Source organism: Delphinapterus leucas, chromosome 3 (assembly GCF_059928025.1).
Source record: "Delphinapterus leucas isolate spDelLeu-1000000601 "Yukka" chromosome 3, BTC_Dleu_Yukka2, whole genome shotgun sequence".
Classification (NCBI taxonomy): domain Eukaryota; kingdom Metazoa; phylum Chordata; class Mammalia; order Artiodactyla; family Monodontidae; genus Delphinapterus; species Delphinapterus leucas.
In genome coordinates this window covers 63,080,362-63,101,704 of record NC_143131.1, presented here as the reverse complement: position 1 = coordinate 63,101,704, position 21,343 = coordinate 63,080,362, and the positions used below count along the sequence as shown (strand labels likewise).

At 35.6% G+C, this 21,343-nt stretch overlaps 1 protein-coding gene across 2 annotated transcripts in view; it reads left to right on the top strand.

Moving 5' to 3' along the window:
* Positions 1 to 21,343, top strand: part of AP3B1 (adaptor related protein complex 3 subunit beta 1) — a 276,365-nt gene that overhangs the window by 240,121 nt on the left and 14,901 nt on the right. For both annotated transcript variants that reach the window (XM_089909045.1, XM_022594378.3), the window contains 2 exons: positions 908 to 992; positions 19,136 to 19,233. In XM_089909045.1, the coding sequence (XP_089765171.1) occupies positions 908 to 992; positions 19,136 to 19,233 (183 nt within the window). The remainder of the gene's footprint in view (positions 1 to 907; positions 993 to 19,135; positions 19,234 to 21,343) is intronic.

The following is a 21,343-nucleotide window of genomic DNA, read 5'->3' as shown; positions in this document are numbered from 1 at the left end:
TCAAAAGTGAATGGTTTCTATTTAAATATAATAAATATACATAAATATTTATACTTAATAGGTATATGTTTAAGATCCCTCATTATTCTAATGTACAGCATTACACTTTGACTCTGGAATCATAAGCAGAATAAAATGGTGTTATTGTTTATCTTGAGTTTTATCATTATCAACTGAAAAAACACCAGTATTGTATATTGAAACAGTTATTTCCCACACTTGATTAGTTGATAGAAGAAGCTTCAGAAATTACAAATCTATGAAATGTCACTTTATTATTTATTTTTTTCAAGATAATCTAATCTGCTACTAAATTTTCTTCCAGTAATTTTTTGACTAATGCAGTTAGACTTATTGTTTGGGGTTCCTATAATGCCAGTTGTCTTGGTTAATATCTGAGGACAACAAATTAATTTCTTCTTCCAGTTTTGCTTTAATTTGCATGTTTTAAATTTTGGATTTTTCCCCCAGTGGAAATTTAGAACATTGTTGAAAATTTACTTTTTATATCTAGAGTAAATATTCCATAGTTTCAAGTACACAATCTCTTAAAAGCACCCAGAGTCTGTTACAGTTGTTCCAAACAGGAAAACATTTATTTCCTTCTCACCTTCAATGCCTATAAAGACAATATTGTAAAACATGAAATTTCTCAGGATGAGGTGTATTTCTGAAACAAATAGATATAATGTGTTCATTGAAGTATGGACAGAATTAAGTTGTGAAAAAGAGGCTTCAAGTGAAATTACTTTATAATTTGCTTTAATACTCTTAGTTTGAAATTATTCTTACAAGCCATCATTAAATTTGACTGTTTTAACCAAGCTACAAACATTACATAAGATTTTAGTGTTTAGTCTTTTTCACATCCTCTGTGTTTCCATGTCTAAATTATCTTATCTCCTAGAATCTCTTGAGCCTGAGGGATCCATTACTGTTTCAATGGGTATTGACTTTTGTGATTCCACTCAGACTGCCAGTTTCCAGTTGTGGTAAGTTCAATTGTTCATCTATATTTCATATTACTATAAACAATAGCAGATTAAAATCAAGGCTTTCAGCAGCTTTTTCTTTGAGAGAGAAAACATTTACACAAACATGCTTTTCTTTGGTAATGTTTAGACTGCCATGGACAAATTATGTGCAATATATGTTTTTAGTATTTGTTACACAGATAGCCATTACAGTCTACCATATGTGGTTGAACTTCACAGTTTGTTGGCTAAAGTAAGAAGCTACTGCTAAAATTTTTTTTTTTTTGCTTTTCTCTGTGCTTGTGGAAAATTTATGATAAAATTCATGAGGAAAACTCAGGAGAAATTAAAAACTTTAATAATATTGTTGGCTAGCCCAGAGAAGATATCTTTTGAAACATTTTATATGTTATCTCGAGCCTCTTAAGTGGAGAATTATTGATTCTGTCAGTACCAAAAACTCATAGATTTTTACTTTAATTTATAAACTGCTTTTGATAAAATTCAAAAGAGAACATTTATCAGTTGGCAAAGGTTTCATAGGTGAATACTATTCAAAAGAGCTTTTCTAGAATTGTGTTTTATCATTGTTATTGTTTTATATAATGTTTTATACATTTCTGATGAAATCCAGAAACTATTAGCAAACTAATGCAAAGCTATATTCATGCATCTTTAAGAATTATCTTTGAACTCATTTCTTTTGTATTTTTCTGATCTAAGATATTATGTGTTATTTTGATTTGAAGTTCTTATTCTGAAAAGAATTGAGGCATTTTATTTATCTAAATTTTAGCTAGCTTCTAACAGAATTTTTTATGACAGAAATCTCCAGGTTTAGGAAATAGTCACTTTTAAATAAGTTTATAGGTTGAATGTAGTGAACCTTTCTTTTTCATATACCTTTTCAGTTTACCAGTAATTCAGGCATAATATTATACCATTTATTGCTGAGAACCTGCAATGATGAATATAAGCAATGTAGCATAACACATTGATTTTATGCAGATCATCACCTTTATGTTTTGGGAGGTCTACTATATGAGTGATATATAAAAACTGATTACTTTTCCCCACATTGCCTAGTAATTGTTTATTATTTTTCTATTAGACAAACAACACAGATCGATATTACTGAGCACAAGACTATGAGTAACATCATTCTAAATAGATTTACCTCCAACACCAGAGGTATATTCATTTTAATGATTTCGACAATGTGAGCCCAATGACAAAGCTTATGCACTAAGTTAGGGCAAGATTAAGAACTAAAAAAATTCTTCTTTCTTTTCAATTTGTATAAAAAACCTTTTATATTTCTATGCAATGAAGGGTTTTAAAAAAGGTTTTTTCATTACAAAGATCTTCTCTTTAGTCCATTACACAAGGTTTGCATCTTGTCTTTCACAATTAACTAAGTCCCTTTAGGGATAAATATTTAGGTAATGTTTGATTTTTATCTTATGTTGGGAAGTGTATATAAACAGTTTTTTCTCAGTTTCTCTTAAACTAATTTTAGGAAAATGATGAATTTATTTTAGATAGAAAATAGCCTTAGCTATTATAAGCATTTACACTAATATGTTTTTCTGTTGTGAAGGTATAAATTAGTTATATATTTTAGATTTTTATTAAGCACATATGCACACTAAATCAAAAATTATTTTTGTGTGTGTTCCAAAAAGAACACTTTGTCTTGCATCAACTGTAATTGATCCTGAAGCAGTGTAATCACAATTACTCACTTTCTTAATTGACCTACCCAAAATCAGAAAATGGAAACCGATCGACAGTGTTTAAATCAATAGATTCATAGTAGTGCTAGTGGGGGTAGGGAGGTAGTGGTAATGGGTTGATCAATTGGTCTTAGATGCCAGTCACTGACTGTGCCTTTTGCATAGTAAATAGCACTCTTTCCTTAGTGATGAGCTGTATTAGTTTTGGTAGTTCAATAAAAAGGAAAAAAAAGCAAGAATGGCCGATATTGAATTTTTTCCTCAAAATACATTATACAAATCAATACATAAAATTATGGGTAATAAGAGCATATTTGATAGGAAGCCTTCAGAAATGCTGAGAACATGGACTGTGAGCCTTTCAGGTACACTTCTATTTATTAAAAGAAAAGGAACCAGAGTAAAATGATCCTACTTTAGCTTCTAGATTAATTCTCTGTATTATTATTGTTATATGATGCATGTATAGATAGATAAAGCTATTATATGTGACTATGTAGTTATATGGACACTTGATAAGTATTAATGTCTCTTTTTTTGCTTTGCATTTTAAATGGTCATCAAATTAAGTCCTTGATTAAATTTATTGAGATTGAAAATATGTATAATATACATAAATGTATCTCTTTAAAAGTAGATGCAGTACATAAACAGGTCTCATCCTTGTGATTATCAGATATTAATGTATTAACTAGTATGAAAAATTAAATGGCTTGGCTCAAGTTAGAGGACTGAGCACTAACATCCGCCCCTCTTTTTGCCCGAAATCCATTAAAGAGACAGAAAATACATTCTTTAATAGAAAATGAGCACGAAAAAGAGAAAGAGTGCATTAGCTGACCAGAAATTATGAACAATTATTGCCAGTTAGAAAGCAAATGGGAGCAGATAAACAATAACAGAGAAAATAAAAACCACAGAGCAAAACACTCATGGGAGAAAACTACTATAATGGTAAGAACAAGTCTGGCAGAATATCAAACAAAGTGAACTAGCAAAAAGAAAAGTTAGGGTAAGACAGTATTAGGGAATTAAAGAATGACTTCCAACTTGCACTTCCCCAACCTTGCCCCTAGCAGCAGGCAGCATACACATTTAATCAGAGACCTAAAAATTACCCTGTAAAGAAAGTGAACAACTACTTGCCTGGGAAGGACTTTTGGTGAGGATGTGCCCTAAGAGAACAGCGGGGGTTGAGTTTATAGGAAGGAGGCCGGATGGTCAGAGATGAGATGAAATGCAGTTCTACCCAAGAGAATGATATTCTCAAGTCGCCTACCACTAGGGTAAAGCCAATCTTACATCTGTTGGTGAAGAGATAAGGCCATTGCCTACCTGCCTCCCAACTTCATGACCATAACCAGTCATGTCTCACCCACTTAAGAAAACACCAGCCAGCCCACCAGGGGAGAGGAGACCCATAGAAATAACACTCACTAACATGTATCGAGCAGTAGCTGTGTGCTAGGCACTGTTCTAAACACTGCATTGTGTGTGTTAGTTTACTTAATTCTCAAAACATGCCTATGAGGTGAGTATTATTATTATTCCATTTTAGAGGTGAGTAAACTAAGGCACAGGAAGAAAACTTGCCCAAAATCTTATAGCTAATATGCATCAGAACTTGCTTTGTTTGTTAATTAACCTGGTCCTTCATTATAAATATAAACAGACAGCTTAGGATGACCAGACTTTTGAGGGAAAGCCTCAATTTGAAAGGGAAAGCTCAAAATGACTTACAAAGACTTACCAATTGTGAAGGGAGCAATTTGAGAAAGAAAAGAGATATCTTTAAAAATTACAACTAATATCTGATTCAAGAGAACTATATCTGTAAAGCAAGAATTTACTGCTGGGCTTCCCTGGTGGCAGAGTGGTTGAGAGTCCGCCTGCCGATGCAGGGGACACGGGTTCGTGCCCCGGTCCGGGAAGATCCCACATGCCGCGGAGCGGCTGGGCCCGTGAGCCATGGCCGCTGAGCCTGCGCGTCCGGAGCCTGTGCTCCACAACGGGAGAGGCCACAACAGTGAGAGGCCCGCGTACCGCAAAAAAAAAAAAAAAAAAAAAAATGTTAGAAAGATACACGGTCTATAGTAAATTTTCACAAGTGATTGTTGCTGCTGTGCTTACTATCCTATTAAAGCTATAAAATCCATAAAACAAAAACAAAAAAAGAATATACTGCTTATTTGAGAAGGAGTAATTAGACAATTTAAAATATATTCTTGGAGATCTAAAAACATAAAAAGCCAAAAGGACTCAGTAGGTGGATGATAGACTGGACACAGCTGAAGCCTGATTTAGTGTTCCATAAGAGGGAGTCAATGAAATCAACTAGAATAGAAGACAAAAAGACAAAGATGGAAAATATGAAAAAAAAAGTTAAAAGAATCAGTTCATCTGGGACTTCCCTGGTGGCGCAATGGTTAATAGTCTGCCTGCCAATGCAGGGGACACGGGTACAATCCCTGGACCGGGAGGATCCCACATGCCGCAGAGCAACTAAGCCCGTGCACCACAACTACTGAGCCTGAGCTCCAGAGCCCGCAAGCCACAACTACTTAGCCTGTGTGCCACAACTACTGAAGCCCCTGTGCCTAGAGCCCATGCTCCACAACAAGAGAAGCCACTGCAATGAGAAGCCCACGTACCTTAATGAAGAGTAGCCCCTGCTCACCACAACTAGAGAAAGCCCGCATGTAGCAACAAAGACCCAATGCAGCCAGAAATTAATTAGCTAATTAATTTTTTAAAAAATGATACTTCCTCTTTAAAAATAAAAGAATCAATTCATCTAATAGAAGATCTAGAAGGAAAGAAAAGAGACAATGGAGAAAAGAAATAATTAAATAAATTATAGGAGAAAATTTTCCCAAGCAAAAGAAATGTCCACACCTTCAGATTGAAAGGATCCATCAAAGGCCAAACAGAGTGAATGTGAACAACTAGCAAAAAGGCCACATCCTGGTAGAATTTTTATTGTTTTTTAATATTTTTTTAATTTTTGCATTTTTAAAGTAATTTTTATTGGAGTATGGTTGCTTTACAATGTTGTGTTAGCCTTCAGTGCACAACAAAATGAATCAGCCATACACATAGTTATTATCCCCTCCCTTTTGGACTTCCCTCCCATTTAGCTTACCACAGTGCATTAGGTAGAGTTCTCTGTGCTATACAGTATGTTCCCATCAGTAATGTATATGTGTCAATCCCAGTCTCCCAATTCCTCCCACCCCACCCCTTTCCCCCTTGGTATCCGTACATTTGTTCTCTACGTCTGTGTCTCTATTTCTGCTTTGAATATAAGATCATCTATACCATTTTTCTAGATTCCACATATATGCGTTATTATACAATAATTGCTTTACTCTTTCTGACTTACTGACTCACTCTGTATGACACTCTCTAGGTCCATCCACGTCTCTACAAATGACACCATTTCATTCCTTTTTATGGCTGAGTAATATTCCATTATATATATGTACCACATCTTCTTTATCTATTGCTCTGTTGATGGACATTTAGGTTGCTTCCATGTCCTGGCTATTGTAAATAGTGCTGCTATGAACATTGGCATGCATGTGTTTTTTTGAATTATGGTTTTCTCTGGGTATATGCCCAGTAGTGGGATTGTTGGGTCATATGGTAGTTCTGTTTTTAGTTTTTTAAGGAAACTCCATGCTGTTTTCCATAGTGGCTGTATCAATTTACATTCCCACCAACAATGTTTGAGGGTTCCCTTTTCTCCATGCCTTCTCCAGCATTTATTGTTCGTAGATTTTTTGATGATGGCCATTCTGACTGGTGTGAGGTGATACCTCGTTATAGTTTTGATTTGCATTTCTCTAATGATTAGTGATGTTGAGCATCTTTTCATGTGTTTGTGGGCAATCTGTATATCTTCTTTGGAGAAATGTCTGTTTAGGTCTTCTGCCCATTTTTGGATTGGGTTGCTTGTTTTTTTGATATTGAGCTTATGAGCTGCTTGTACATTTTGGAGATTAATCCTTTGTCAGTTGCTTCGTTTGCAGATATTTTCTCCCATTCTAAGGGTTGTCTTTTCGTCTTGTTTATGGTTTCCTTAGCTGTGCAAAAGCTTTGAAGTTTCATTAGGTCCCATTTCTTTATTTTTGTTTTAATTTTCATTACTTTAGGAGGTGGGTCAAAAAAGATGTTGCTGTGATTTATGTCAAAGAGTGTTCTGCCTGTGTTTTCCTCTAAGAGTTTTATAGTGTCTGGTCTTACATTTAGGTCTCTAATCCATTTTGAGTTTATTTTTGTGTATGGTGTTAGGGAGTGTTCTAATTTCATTCTTCTACATGTAGCTGTCCAGTTTCCCCAGCACCATTTATTGAAGAGGCTGTCTTTTCTGCATTCTATATTTTTGCCTCCTTTGTCATAGATTAGGTGACCATAGGTGTGTGGGTTTATCTCTGGGCTCTCTATCCTGTTCCACTGATCTATATTTTTGTTTTTGTGCCAGTACCATATTGTCTTGATTACTATAGCTTTGCAGTATAGTCTGAAGTCAGGGAGTCTGATTCCTCCAGCTCCATTTTTTTCCCCTCAAGATTGCTTTGGCTATTCGGGGTCTTTTGTGTCTCCATACAAATTTTTGGATTTTTTCTTCTAGCTCTGTAAAAAATGCCGTTGGTAGTTTGATAGGGATTGCATTGAACCTATAGATTGCTTTGGGTAGTATAGTCATTTTCACAATACTGATTCTTCCAATCCAAGAACATGGTATTTCTCTCCATCTGTTTCTGTCATCTTTGATTTCTTTCATCAGTGTCTTATAGTTTTCTGAGTACAGGGCTTTTACCTCCTTAGGTAGGTTTATTCCTGGGTATTCTTTTTGTTGCAATGGTGAATGGGATTGTTTCCTTAATTTCTCTTTCTGATCTTTCGTTCTTAGTGTATAGGAATGCAAGAGATTTCTGTGCATTAATTTTGTATCCTGCAACTTTACCAAATTCATTGATTAGCTCTAATAATTTTCTGGTGACATCTTTGGGACTATCTGTATATAGTGTTATATCATCTCCAAACAGTGACAGTTTTACTTCTTCTTTTCCAATTTGTATTCCTTTTATTTCTTTTTTCTTCTCTGATTGTTGTGGCTAGGACTTCCAAAACTCTGTTGAATAATAGTGGCAAGAGTGGACATCCTTGTCTTGTTCCTGATCTTAGAGGAAATGCTTTCAGTTTTTCACCATTGAGAATGATGTTTGCTGCGGGTTTGTCGTATATGGCCTTTATTATGTTGAGGTAGGTTCCCTCTATGCCCACTTTCTGGAGAGTTTTTGTCATAAAACTGTTGAATTTTGTCAAAAGCTTTTTCTACATCTCTTGAGATGATTGTATGGTTTTTATTCTTCCATTTGTTAATATGGTGTATCACATTGATTGATTTGTGTGTATTGAAGAATCCTTGCATCCCTGGGATAAATCCCACTTGATCATGGTGTATGATCCTTTTAATGTGTTGTTGGATTCTGTTTGCTAGTATTTTGTTGAGGATTTTTGCATCTATATTCATCAGTGATATTGGTGTGTAATTTTCTTTTTTTGTGATATCTTTGTCTGGTTTTGGTATCAGGGTGATGGTAGCCTCATAGAATGAGTTTGAGAGTGTTCCATCCTCGGCAATTCTTTGGAAGAGTTTGAGAAGTATGGGTGTTAGCTGTTCTCTAAATGTTTGATAGAGTTCACCTGTGAAGCCATCTGGTCCTGGACTTCTGTTTGTTGGAAGATTTTAATCACAGTTTCAATTTCATTACTTGCAATTGATCTATTCATATTTTCTATTTCTTCTTGATCCAGCCTTGAAAGGTTGTACTTTTCTAAGAATTTGTCCATCTCATCCAGGTTGTCCATGTTATTGGGATATAGTTGCTTGTAGTAGTCATGATCCTTTGTATTTCTATGGTGTCAGTTGTGACTTCTCCTTTTTCATTTCTAATGTTACTGATTTGAGTCCTCTCCCTTTTATTTTTGATGGGTCTGGCTAAAGGTTTATAATTTTATCTTCTCAAAGAACCAGCTTCTAGTTTTATTGATTATTACCATTGTTTTCTTTGTTTCTGTTTCATTTATTTCTGCTCTGATCTTTTATGATTTCTTTCCTCCTACTGACTTTGGGTTTTGTTTTTTCTTCTTTCTCTAGTTGCTTTAGTTTTAACATTAGGTTGTTCATTTGAGATGTTTCTTGTTTCTTTGAGGTAGAATTGTATTGCTATAAACTTCCATCTTAGAATGGCTTTTGCTGCATCCCATAGGCTTTGGGTCATCGTGTTTTCATTGTCATTTGTTTCTAGGTATTTTTTGACTTCCTCTTTGATTTCTTCAGTGATCTCTTGGTTATTTAGTAACATATTGTTTAGCCGCCATGTGTTTGTATTTTTACAGTTTTTTTCCTGTAATTGATTTCTAATCTCGTAGCATTGTGGTCAGAAAAGTTGCTTGCTACGATTTCAATTTTCTTACATTTACGGAGGCTTGATTTGTGACCCAAGATGTGATCTACCCTGGAGAATGTTCCGTGAGCACTTGAGAAGAAAGTGCATTCTGCCACTTCCGGGTGGAATGTCCTATAAATACCAATTAAGTCTATTTGGTCTGTTGTGTCATTTAAAGCTTGTGTTTCCTTTTTTATTTTGGATGATCTGTCCATTGGTGTAAGTGGGGTGTTAAAGTCCCCCACTGTTATTGTGCTGCTGTCGATTTCTCCTTTTATGGCTGTTAATATTTGTGTTATGTATTGAGGTGCTCCTTTGTTAGGTGCATAGATATTTACAATTGTTTTATATTCTTCTCGGATTGATCCCTTGATCATTATGTAGTGTCCTTCCTTGTCTCTTGTAATAAGTCTTTATTTTAAAGTCTGTCTTGTCTGATATGAGTATTGCTACTCCAGCTTTCTTTTGATTCCTATTTGCATGGAATATCTTTTTCCATCCCCTCACTTTCATTCTGTATGTGTCCCTACGTCTGAAGTTTGTCTCTTGTAGACAGCATGTATACAGGTCTTATTTTTGTATCCATTCAGTCAGTCTATGTCTTTTGGTTGGAGCATTTAATCCATTTACATTTAAGATAATTATAGATATGTATGTTCCTATTACCATTTTCTTAATTGTATTGGGTTTGTTCTTGTAGGTCTTTTTCTTTTCTTGTGTTTCCTGCCTGAGGAAGCTCCTTTAGCATGTGTTGTAATGATGGTTCTGAATTCTCTTAGCTTTTGCTTGTCTGTAAAGCTTTTGATTTCTCGGCGGATTCTGAATGAGATCCTTGCTGGGTAGAGTAATCTTGGTTGTAAGTTTTTCCCTTTCATCACTTTAAATATGTCCTGCCATTCCCTTCTGGCCTGCAAAGTTTCTGCTGAAAAATCAGCTGACAACCTTATGGGGATTCCCTTGTAGGTTATTTGTTGCTCCTGGTAGGATTTTTAATAAGGAGAAAACTACTCTAGTATCTTCCAGAGAGGTGAAGAAAAGCAGCTTACCTAAAAATGAACAAGAATGTGAATGGAATCAGATTCCTCATCAGTACTGTCATCAGCTCTGGTGGCCAGAAGGCAAGGGACATAATCTTTAAAATTTGGTGGCAACGAAATAGACATTTTTCAGACAAGCAAAGATTCCATCAGTTTACCCACCAATGACCCTTTCTTGAAAGGATTACTCAAAGATATACTATAGTAAAAAAAATTTTTTTTATTTTGTGACAGAGAAAAACAGAATAAAAAGTAGACAGATAATTCAACCTGTAAAATCCATCAATGTGTAAAAATAATTGTTCCCCCTAATGTAAAAAATAAATTTTAATAACCTGGAACCAAAATCTCGATGTGGACAAGTATGAGGAATGATGGTGTTCTTGTCATGCATGACAAGAGGATTGATTGATGGCTAAAAGGAGCATAAATATGGTTTAAAATGTTAACGCTAACCTCTAAATTAAGGGAAATATGATGTATTATAACCTCCAAATGACTAAAGGGAAGAAGAAACGGAGTGCTTAAAACTTGACCAGTTTAACAAAGCAGGAAAAGGAAAAAAGCATGGTAAATAGAAAACAAAATAAGATGACTAGAAGGGGCCACACATACTAGTTATCAGAATTCATGTCAATAAGTTAAATTCCAGTGATACTGAACATGTAAAAAGCACAATTCAATATATACTATTTATAAGAACCCCACCTTAAAGAGGATGGCACAGAAAAATTGAGAATTACAAAATAAAATTTGTGTGTGTGTGTGTGTTTATTATCAGACATACAAGTTACCTATCACCACATGAAATATCAGAAGCATTCTCTTTTAAGTCAGAAAAGCAAGAGGTTACCCTCTTTCAACACTATTTCACATTTTTATGGAAGTTCTAGCCAATACAAAAAGACAAGTAAAAATAGTTAAAGGTATAAATCCTAGAAAGAAAGACACAAAATTATTATTTTTATTCAGTATATAATTGCCAACCCACAAAGTCTTAGAATCAATAGAAAATCTATTATTTAAGCTAATAAATAGGATACTGTTTAGGTACAGATCATTATGTGAAAATCATTAACATTTCTGTATGGTAGGACTGACCAATTTTAAGACATTATGAATAAAATTATTCTTTTTACAAGAACAACGAAAGGAATAAATTAACAAATATATGATACCAATGTGGGAATTTTTTTTTAAAAACCTGAAACTTTCCTGAAGGCCATAAAAAGAAGATATAAATAATGTAATAAGTATACTATGTTCCTAAATGGGAGAGAGTACTCTCCCTCAGGTTAATCTTCAAATTCAGTTTGATTCAATGCTAAATTCCAGTAAGCCTTTTCAAGGAACTTGACAAATTTCTAAAATTCAACTGGAAAAAAGAATGTCCAAGAAAAGTCAAAACAAAAATTTAATGAGAAAAGCCTTTTTCAATAATAACTTCAAGATATTCTTCAGAGTCACAAGAATATTTTTATTCAATGTAATTGGCTATTGTCAAAGGAATCAGTAAAACAAAACAGAGAATTTAGAAATTTTGTGTATCATAAAGCTGACATTTCATATCACTGGGGAAAGAATGGACCAGCCAGTAAATGATGTGAGAACCATTATCGGGAAAAAACCAAAGATACCTTCCTCCCACAGATTACTCCAAAATAAATTCCAGATGGATTTATGGTTTAATTATAGAAACTATAAAAGTGTTTAGAAATAATATAGACAAATATTTTTATACTCTCTGGGGGCAAAATCAAGCAAGACACAATATCCAGAAAGATATAGTGAAAAATTGACAGGTTTGATTATTAAAAATTTTAAACTTCTCTACAAAGAAGAAAAAAATAGATACCATAACACATGAGAGATAGAAAGTATTACAGCATATTTAGCAGACAGAAGTTTAGTAACCAGAATATATAAAGAACTCTTGCAATCAATAAAAAGGAATCTAATATAAAAGTGGAGAAAGGTTGAGAATAGTTCATTAACAAGAAAAGAAATGCAAATGATCCATAACAATAACATATACAACATTGGTAATAGGGAAATAAAAAAAATTTCATCCATCAGATTTGCAAAATTTTAAAATAATTTTAATATATGACACGGAAGGTACAGAAAAACATGTATTCTTATTTACTGTTTGTGGAACTTCAAGTTGGCACCCCTTTTTTTAGGTCAGTTTGGCAGTATTTTTCAAATGCTGATTATTCATACTCTTCAACTTAGTGATTTCATTTTTAGGGTGTCAAGCTTGGGGAGATATTGGTGCTTGTGCTGAAGAAATGGATCTATCCAAGGTTATTAAGTAAACATTGTTTGTAATAGAGAAAGTTTGCAAATGAGAATTGATGGGGGAATGCTTAAATAAATTATGATACTTCCCTATTATGGATGTAGGTTTTGAGTATCAGTTATGCATTAAGCACTGTACTGGCTTATGTTATTTCATTTAATTGTTAAAACGAGCCCACAAGGGTGTCATTTTTCTCACTTCATAGATAAGGAAATTTGAGTCTCACAATGGTTAGACTACTTGCACATTTCTTACCTAGAAAATTTACCAGTTTGGATCGTAGGAGTCTGTGGAATGAGATTATATGTAGTACAAGTATATGCATTACAGTTAAATATAAAACAGGTAGAATCTTGTCTTACATTAAACTGTTACACCATCTGATCCCATGTAATTAGGCTATTTAGAGCTGCCTAATAATAGTAGTTTGTTGATCTGGTAAACTGTTAATTCTGTTAAATTTACATCTATCATTACTCATTTTCGACATTCCCCTATCCATGTCAAGATAGCTATGTTTAGCCCCATGTTCAACCAAAGAAGATGAGAGGAAAAAGAGCGGGACAAAAGAAAAGAAGAAGAGAGAGAAGCAAACAATAAAAGGGCAAAATATTTAAAAGGAGGCGCATGAAAACTATGGAGAGCATCCTAGAACACTAATATAAATGAAAGTAAATTTTCCCCCAAATAAAGAGGAAACATTCCATCTTACTCCCTGCTAAGCCAAACCTTGCTTAGAAGCTGAGACTGCCTTATGAAGTGTGTTATGTATATTAATTAGATTTTGCATTCAGTTGTGTGTAACAGAAACCTAACTGTGGTGACTTCACCAAATAGGGGTTTATTTATTATTCTCCTGGTACGAGAAGAACACAGGACAACAGTTAAGAGCAGCTGGAGTAGCTCCACAATGTCTTTTGGTATAAGGTCTTTCCAACTTTTTGTTCCATGAGCTAATTTCATTAGCATGTGCCAGTCATCCTCGGGGTCACAAGATGGCTTCTCTACTTCCAGGATTCTGTCTGCATTCTAGGCCAAAAAAAAAGGTAAGAAGTGACATGAAGGGAGGAGCCACATCTGTGTCAGAAAAGCAAAACTTGGGACTTCCTTGGTGGTCCAGTGGTTTAGAATCCGCCTTCCAATGCAGGGGACAACGGGTTCAATCCCGGGTCGGGGAACTAAAATCCCACGTGCCGCAGGGCAACTGAACCCATGCGCCACAACTAGAGAGCCGTGTGCCGCAACTACAGAGCCCACATGCCACAGCTACAGAGCCCACATGCTCTGGAGCCCATGTGCCACAACTAGAGAGAAGCCTGCACTGCAACAAAGAACCTGCACACTGCAATGTAAGATCCCGCGTGCTGCAACTAAGACCCGACACAGCCAAAAAATAAAAAGAAATACTAAAAAAAAAAAAGAAAAGCAAAACTTTCCTAGGAGTCCCCAGCAGACTTCTGTTCAGGCTTCATTGGTCATAACCGGGTCACTTGATCAGTCTTAGCTACAAGAGCCTGAGAAGAGAGTGTTCCGGTGGGCACATTGTCTACCTGAACAAAATCAGGATTATATCAGTAAAGAAGAAAAAGGAAAAAAAAAAATACTGAGTAAGCAACAAGTAGTGTCTGCCACGGCAATATTCCAGTTTTATTACATTTGTCTCATAAGACCCATTTTGGATGAACTTATATCCTTCGTTTCTCATACAGAATAACATGTTAATCACTTCACCAACCACAGAAAATAAAACATGCATTACCCAAAAGTAACAAAAGTGAAACATACCCAGTCAAGTTGAATAGTATATATTTATCTCTTAACACATGGGTTGTTGCCTGTGGGGACATTTCAGGATCACCTTTTTCCCCCCAAACTTAAGCCTTCTGCTTATCCACCTTGATTTTCATATATGCCTTAGAAGGCAAGTCTACTTTCCCTTCTTTTCTCCGCTCTCACACCCTTCTCCCTGGGCATCAGTGCTGTAGAGTTACCTTTAACCAAGAGGTAAATGGGATCCTTTTCAGGAGTGTTGGAAAGGAGAAGGCTGGTCATTTCACCCGTAATCTAAAAGAAAACATAAGTAGAGATAGTGTAGTATGTGTAATTTAACCCAGTGGTCCCTAACTTTTAAAATTGTATACGTCTGAGTAAAATATTTATACTACACACTCCCTATATGTATTGTGTGTGTGTGTCTCACTGTGCTAACATGTATGTACTAAGATATTATGTACAGACAAAAATAGAACTTCAGGGCTTCCCTGGTGGCACAGTGGTTGAGAGTCTGCCTGCTAGTGCAGGGGACGCGGGTTCGAGACCTGGTCTGGGAGGATCCTACATGCCGCGGAGCAGCTAGGCCCGTGAGCCACAACTACTGAGCCTGCGCGTCTGGAGCCTGTGCTCTGCAACAAGAGAGGCCGCAATAGTGAGAGGCCCGCGCACCGCAATGAAGAGTGGCCCCCGCTTGCCACAACTAGAGAAAGCCCTTGCACAGAAACGAAGACCCAACACAGCAAAAATAAATTAATTAATTAATAAACTCCTACCCCCAACATCTAAAAATATATATAGAGAGAGAGAGAACTTCAGATAGAATGAGAAAAAAATAAATATAATTGATAGGGTTTTTTTTAATCAGTGGATTTTCTACCTCAGGGGAGTGCCTTGTCCTTTCCCACTTTGGAGAACACTGATTTATCCAGTTATCTGAAGCCAAAGTTTTATATTTAACACTAAATTAGTTCATGATATATATACCTATCCATTTACTCCTTTATCAGCCTTTACATTTCTCTTAATGTGACTTAGCCTTCCATTACATCAGCCTGGTCTTATCCTTCAAGTGCCCTACCCTCAACACTTCTATCTTGTTGTTTTGTTTTGTTTTGTTCTGCGGTAAGCGGGCCTCTCACTGTTGTGGCCTCTCCCGTTGCGGAGCACAGACTACGGACACGCAGGCTCAGCGGCCATGGCTCACTGGCCTAGCCGCTCCGCGGCATGTGGGATCTTCCCGGACCGGGGCACGAACCCATGTCCCCTGCATCGGCAGGCGGACTCTCAACCACTGCACCACCAGGGAAGTCCAACACTTCTATCTTAATAGCTCCTTCCCTGCTGATTTTGGAAGAAATATCCTCCTTCATTCCAGGGCTGACCCATTCACCTAGTTATTATGCTCTTAATCCCAACCTCATTTACCTCCTCTAAGACCTTACCCTATTTCTTTGTGTTGCACCAGCCTTTAATTATGCTCAAGTTTCTTTAAGCATTTTTCTTTTGCCTCTACGTCCTCATGAAGCTTCTGCTGCTTTCTGTCCCATCTTTTTCCCTGCCAGTTTTTCCATTCACCTTCAACTCACTGCGTTCTGCATTCTTCCTCTAGCTTTTACACGTGCTTCTTTTTATTCCTCCCTGTAGTATTTGACACACACCTTTTCTCCCCAGCCACTCTTTTCCAGGCTCTTCTGCAAGTTGCACCACTTCTGTTTTTACTTACATGCAGGGCTTCCCCAGGTTTCCACCTTATCCTTCTTCTTGGTATATCCTTTTTTCCTACATGATCTTATCTGCTTACAAGGCTTCAGCCCTTCCCTGTACCATTCTGGTTACTTCCAAACTCATATATACTGCCCTGACCTCTTTTCTGATTCATGATCTGTATTTCCAATTATCTGCTAAATAGCTCTTCCTGGGTAACTCAGTGGTACTCAAAGTAAAACATGATTAAATCCAAATCATTTTGTTTAATCCCCAAAACTCCTCTTCAGTGGAGGAAGTCATCCCCCCAGTCATTCACGTTAGACAGTTCAAAGTCTCTTCCTTGCATCCGTCACCAGATCTGTCCCTTTTAACTATAAAATACCCGCACCTCCCCCATTCTCAGTGCTACCCACCCTAGGGAAGCAACATTGTATAGTGGAATAAAATACATATATATATGGCAGCAAACATTATATAGCTGACTTTGGAGTAGGATAGACCTGGGTTCAAATCCCAGTGCTGCTGTGTTCTTCATACTAGCTGTGTGGCCTTGGGCATGTTGTTTAACTTCTCTTAATAAATTAGGGGTAACAGAAGCTACCTCTTCGGTTCATTGTTAGGATGTACTAAAGTAAAACACACAGTGCTAAAAACCCCTGCCTAGACTGTTAATTAGATTCCTTCCTGATTTACCTGCCTTGGATTTCTCCTGTACTCCACCTTTACACACCGCCAGCACAGTTTATAAAATACATATGGGGTCATTTCTTTTCCTATGTCAGAAGTCTCTGGTAGTTTCCTTTTTTTTTTTTCCAGGAAACTTTGAAGCACCTTTGTCTGAGTTATAAGAGTAAAGTAATCATACACTTTGTCATACAAATCAGGACACTTCAGAGAGTGAAAGGAGACATTAACTGAACAAGATTCCAGGACAACTGCCATGGGAGAACTGGGACTAATGGTCATGCTGTGTATGCTGTTCTTTACAGTGTGCCCCCAATCCCATCTTTTGACACACCACACTGCTCACCATTCCCAAAACATAGGTGTAGAATCCCTAGAATGCTCCTCTCCCTCCTTTTGGAAGTAAACTTATCTCTACCTCTCTCCTGCAGAATTAATCAGCCCCTCTTCCTTGGACTATGATACTTTCCACATGTCTCTAACATAGCACTTACCTTTCTGTTATAAACATAATTGAACTCTTTCTCTCTCACTAAACTTGTGAACTTCAAGGGCCAATCTTACTTGTCTTTAAATCCCCAGACACTCACACAGTACATGGGATCAAGTTTGTATTCAGTAAATGTTTATTGAATTAATAAATAAATTGGATTTATTGATTTGCCTTGGGCAATCCATGTGTGAATAATTCAAAACATTCTTTGTTTTTTTTTAGTCTAGTCCGTACCTTGTTCCATTTAAAAAAATAAGGCAGCTTAAAAGTTTATAGTATATAATAGCATAAAATCAAAGTGGATTTTCTTTTCTTTCTTTATATTTTAATATTTGTCCCTACCCCACCCTTCAAGAAAGTATTTTTCTTAACCTAATGTTTGGTGTTTCTTATCCACAATTCCCATCTCCCTAGCCATCTTCCCACTGGCCATGAGACCCAGTTCTAACACAAAACTAGAATTCCTTCCCTGGGACTTTCAGTAAAGCTTTTGCTTTCCTGATAAAAAGGAACGGATTCAGTTGGCTCAATTTTTTTTTTTAATACTTGATTGGATTCTGCATTTATTTTGCTCCTTATACCTGTCTAAAAGCTTAAAGACTTTTGAACTTGACAGAATTCTGCACAATTTCAAATTCTCAGCATCATATAATTCCATCTACGTTTAAAATGCTATCTGATTGAATTCTGGTTACCTCACATGGCTTTTTATAATCGGCTTTTGCACCTTAAGAGATCAGCTTATAGTCATGCTGCATATTACCTCAATGAGGTAACAATATTGTTACCTCAATTAATAGGAAATTTATTTCAAGGAAGTACATGAGAATAAGTAGTACAGAAATAGGAATCTTAGCCATGTGATCAGCCTTCATAAGAATGTGTTGTAGGAAAAATCATGTAGTTAGTTGTCAGTTGGCTCCATTATTCACTACTCTTCCATCATCACTCTTCCTTCTTCAGTGGAATGTTAAAGTGGTACCTAAAGATACAGCAGCCATCTGGCAACCATGAGGATAAGAACCAACACACTAGATAGAGCTAGAGGAGTTGAAAGCTAGAGAAGCCTGGGTTCCTAACAGCATCTTTAAGCCATTGAACCAGCCTTTGACTGGTAACTTACAGGATTACTTATACACTGAACAATAAGCACCCATCTCTCAAGAAATTGTCAGTTGGATTTTCTGCTTCTTTGCAGCCAAACACATTGCGAACTGATACACTCATCAACCTAACTTCAAGCTTGTAATTTTAAAACATTTTAAAGCAGTTTTAGTAATTTTTTAATAAAGATAGTAGTTTCATGAGATTTAAATGAAATAAATGCACTCAGTATTGTTTTTCTGTATGATGAAAATAGAAAGTTGCCTTTCCTAAATTCTTCATATCCTGTAATTTGAAAAACTTTCACCACATGTTCAATAATGTCAGTGAATAATGCTACTAGAAAATGAGGGGTTTTGTTTTAAGAAAGCAAGTTTGCAGATGAGGTATTATTTTTTTCACACATATCTTAACACGGTATGGTCACTCCATTTTATTTATTTAAAAATTAATATCTTAAAAGACATATCTTAACTATTTAAGACTAAGCCACTCCATTTTCTACACTTTTACCACAAAATTGAAGATAAGATATTCTCTACTAGATAAGCTGCATTAAGTGTTCCTCTGATAGTAATGGATATATACCCTTGCTGCTTACCTGTTTTTAAAAGTTCTATGTCAAATGGCATATTTACCATAACTGCATATTTTTGTAAAAAAAATATATATATATGTTTTCTAGTTCAGGTAACAGATGTATTTCTCTGCTGATAGTGTCGAGAAATATTTCAGACCTTTTTTAGCTGTGATATTTAAGCCAAGCAGATCTCTGTATGCTTTCATTGCACCTATTTAACTGCATAGTATTAAGAAGAATGTTTGTTTATTAAGCATTTAGTCAGCTTTAATGTGTTTTTTCCTTAGTACCAAGGATGATTGCTTCAGTGTTAATATTCAGCCTCCTGTTGGAGAACTGCTTTTACCTGTGGCCATGTCAGAGAAAGATTTTAAGAAAGAGCAAGGTGAGAGATGATTACGATTTACTAGAAATTGGCATCCCAAATAACATGTGCTCATTCCTCTGGCTGGTCTCTAAAATAAATTACCATATGTACATAGCCATTAACAGATGTCAATGCACAGTCTTCCAATTTTTGCTAATGCTTTGCGTTTATAAAATAACCTTAAAGGTATATGTTTGTCTACATTCCTGGCATACTTGCAAATTGATTAATATGTCTTTTAAATAATAAATTGATTCTTAATTAACTTTTCAATTCTTGGAGTTTTGGTTTGTCAATCTAATGATGTATTCATGTGTTTTGTATTAGTGAAAATGTCAGGAATTTGGGACTTAGCAAAGTCTCATCACTATACATGTTACGTTTCTGTATTTCCTCTCACTATAGAACTGTTTTTCGTGTTCTACTAACATATTTTTCCCTGTACACATTAGAGTGCCCTACCCTTCAAAATAAAATCCTAATTATAGCATTAAAATACCTCCATTTTCTTTTGACCTTATTCTGTATTGAAGAAATGCTATGCTGTCAGGCTATATCAGAGCTGAAACATTTTTAAATAAGCACCAAAAAAAAAAAATATTTTCAGCATAATGAAAGCATTAATATCTTAGGCTTGCCTTAGAGTTAGGCATACTTTCTAATAAAAACAATTTTTGTCATGTATGAATAAGGGAAAACAACTGTCTCATTTTATGTGTTTAATTAAGAATTGAATTTATAAAAACTAGGACATATTTAAATGGTATAGTCAGCAATATTTTAAAGTTTATGTGAATCTAGGCTATTTTTTTCTTTGGAGGGGGTTAGCAAAGATTCCCTTCATCTTGAGGTCATTAAATCATACCTGTCAAGCTTTCACAAAGTACAGGCAAACACAAATATCTACACCTAAAGAGAAGGGCTTGCTTCCTGGCACTCTATCATGTAGTGCCAGAGGCTTTTTTTTTTTTTTAAACTATGAACCTTTGCAATTCACAATGTCAGAAGGACCTGTTGTAGAAGAATCTCACAAAGAAAATCTCATACACGACTGTAAATTAATAGTAACCTTTTATTCTGCCTTATTTTTAAGTGATAAAAAAGAATGACTAAATCCATCTTTGAGTTTACTTTTGTTGGATGTTGATTATTGCTATAGAAAGTCATATATGTGATTTTATTTTTCTATTGACCAATTGAATTGATTCTTACATTTGCTATTCTTACCCTTTGCTGGCTAAAGCCTGCCTCTCTGCTTTACACCTGCTCAGCAAACCCAGGTGAGTGGCACATAGGGACTGAATAAAGTCTTGGCACATTTATTGTTAAGGGGATATTCCTTTTTTGAAAAGTGCAGCTAAAGCATTTCTAAAGCAGCAGATTATTGTATATCTTTTCTCTTCCTCAACTTTGGTTTAGAATTATGTACTTGATATTTTGATCAAGTTTTTTGTGCTCTGCTGTGACTGAGGGATTTTTGTCCCTGACTAGCCATACAGAACCGTAATCACGTGAGAGAGGAGCGCTTGGAGAACAGCTGTGGTCCTCTGTGGAGATGTTGCCAAAATTCCTTTTTCTTCTGCCATTTTACTTCTATGGTTGTTGATTATTTGTCTGAATAAATCTGGCAGCTGTTTGCTATGTTTAATAGAGCAGAAAGGCTACTCTGAATAAAGCTATTTGAAAATTTGTTTATATGGAGTATTTGTAAATCCTTGCAAGTCTCTTGGCATTTCTGTATCATGCTTTCTGTCCTCCTAAGTTCATTCTTTGATGTGGGACTTGATGCTGACAAATTTACCGCAGGTTTAAAGAATCTTCAATAGCATCCTTTTAGTTCTAGATTTCAGCTGCTTTGGTAATAGAGGTCTCAATTCTCAACTTTACACATGTATTTATTTGTTATACTACTCTGGGAAGAGCTTAGCTTATTTTGCAGAAGATACCTATAAATGACTCATTAACTGAAAATTCTAAATCAGAATAAAAATCACTTTCCTCAGATTTTATCAGTGCAAACTTCGGGAAGTTAAAATGCCAATAAATTTGTGCATCATTACATGCTAGCTTTAACTTGTTTTTCTACTTTAAATAAAATGAATTTACACACTTAATATCTCATTTCACA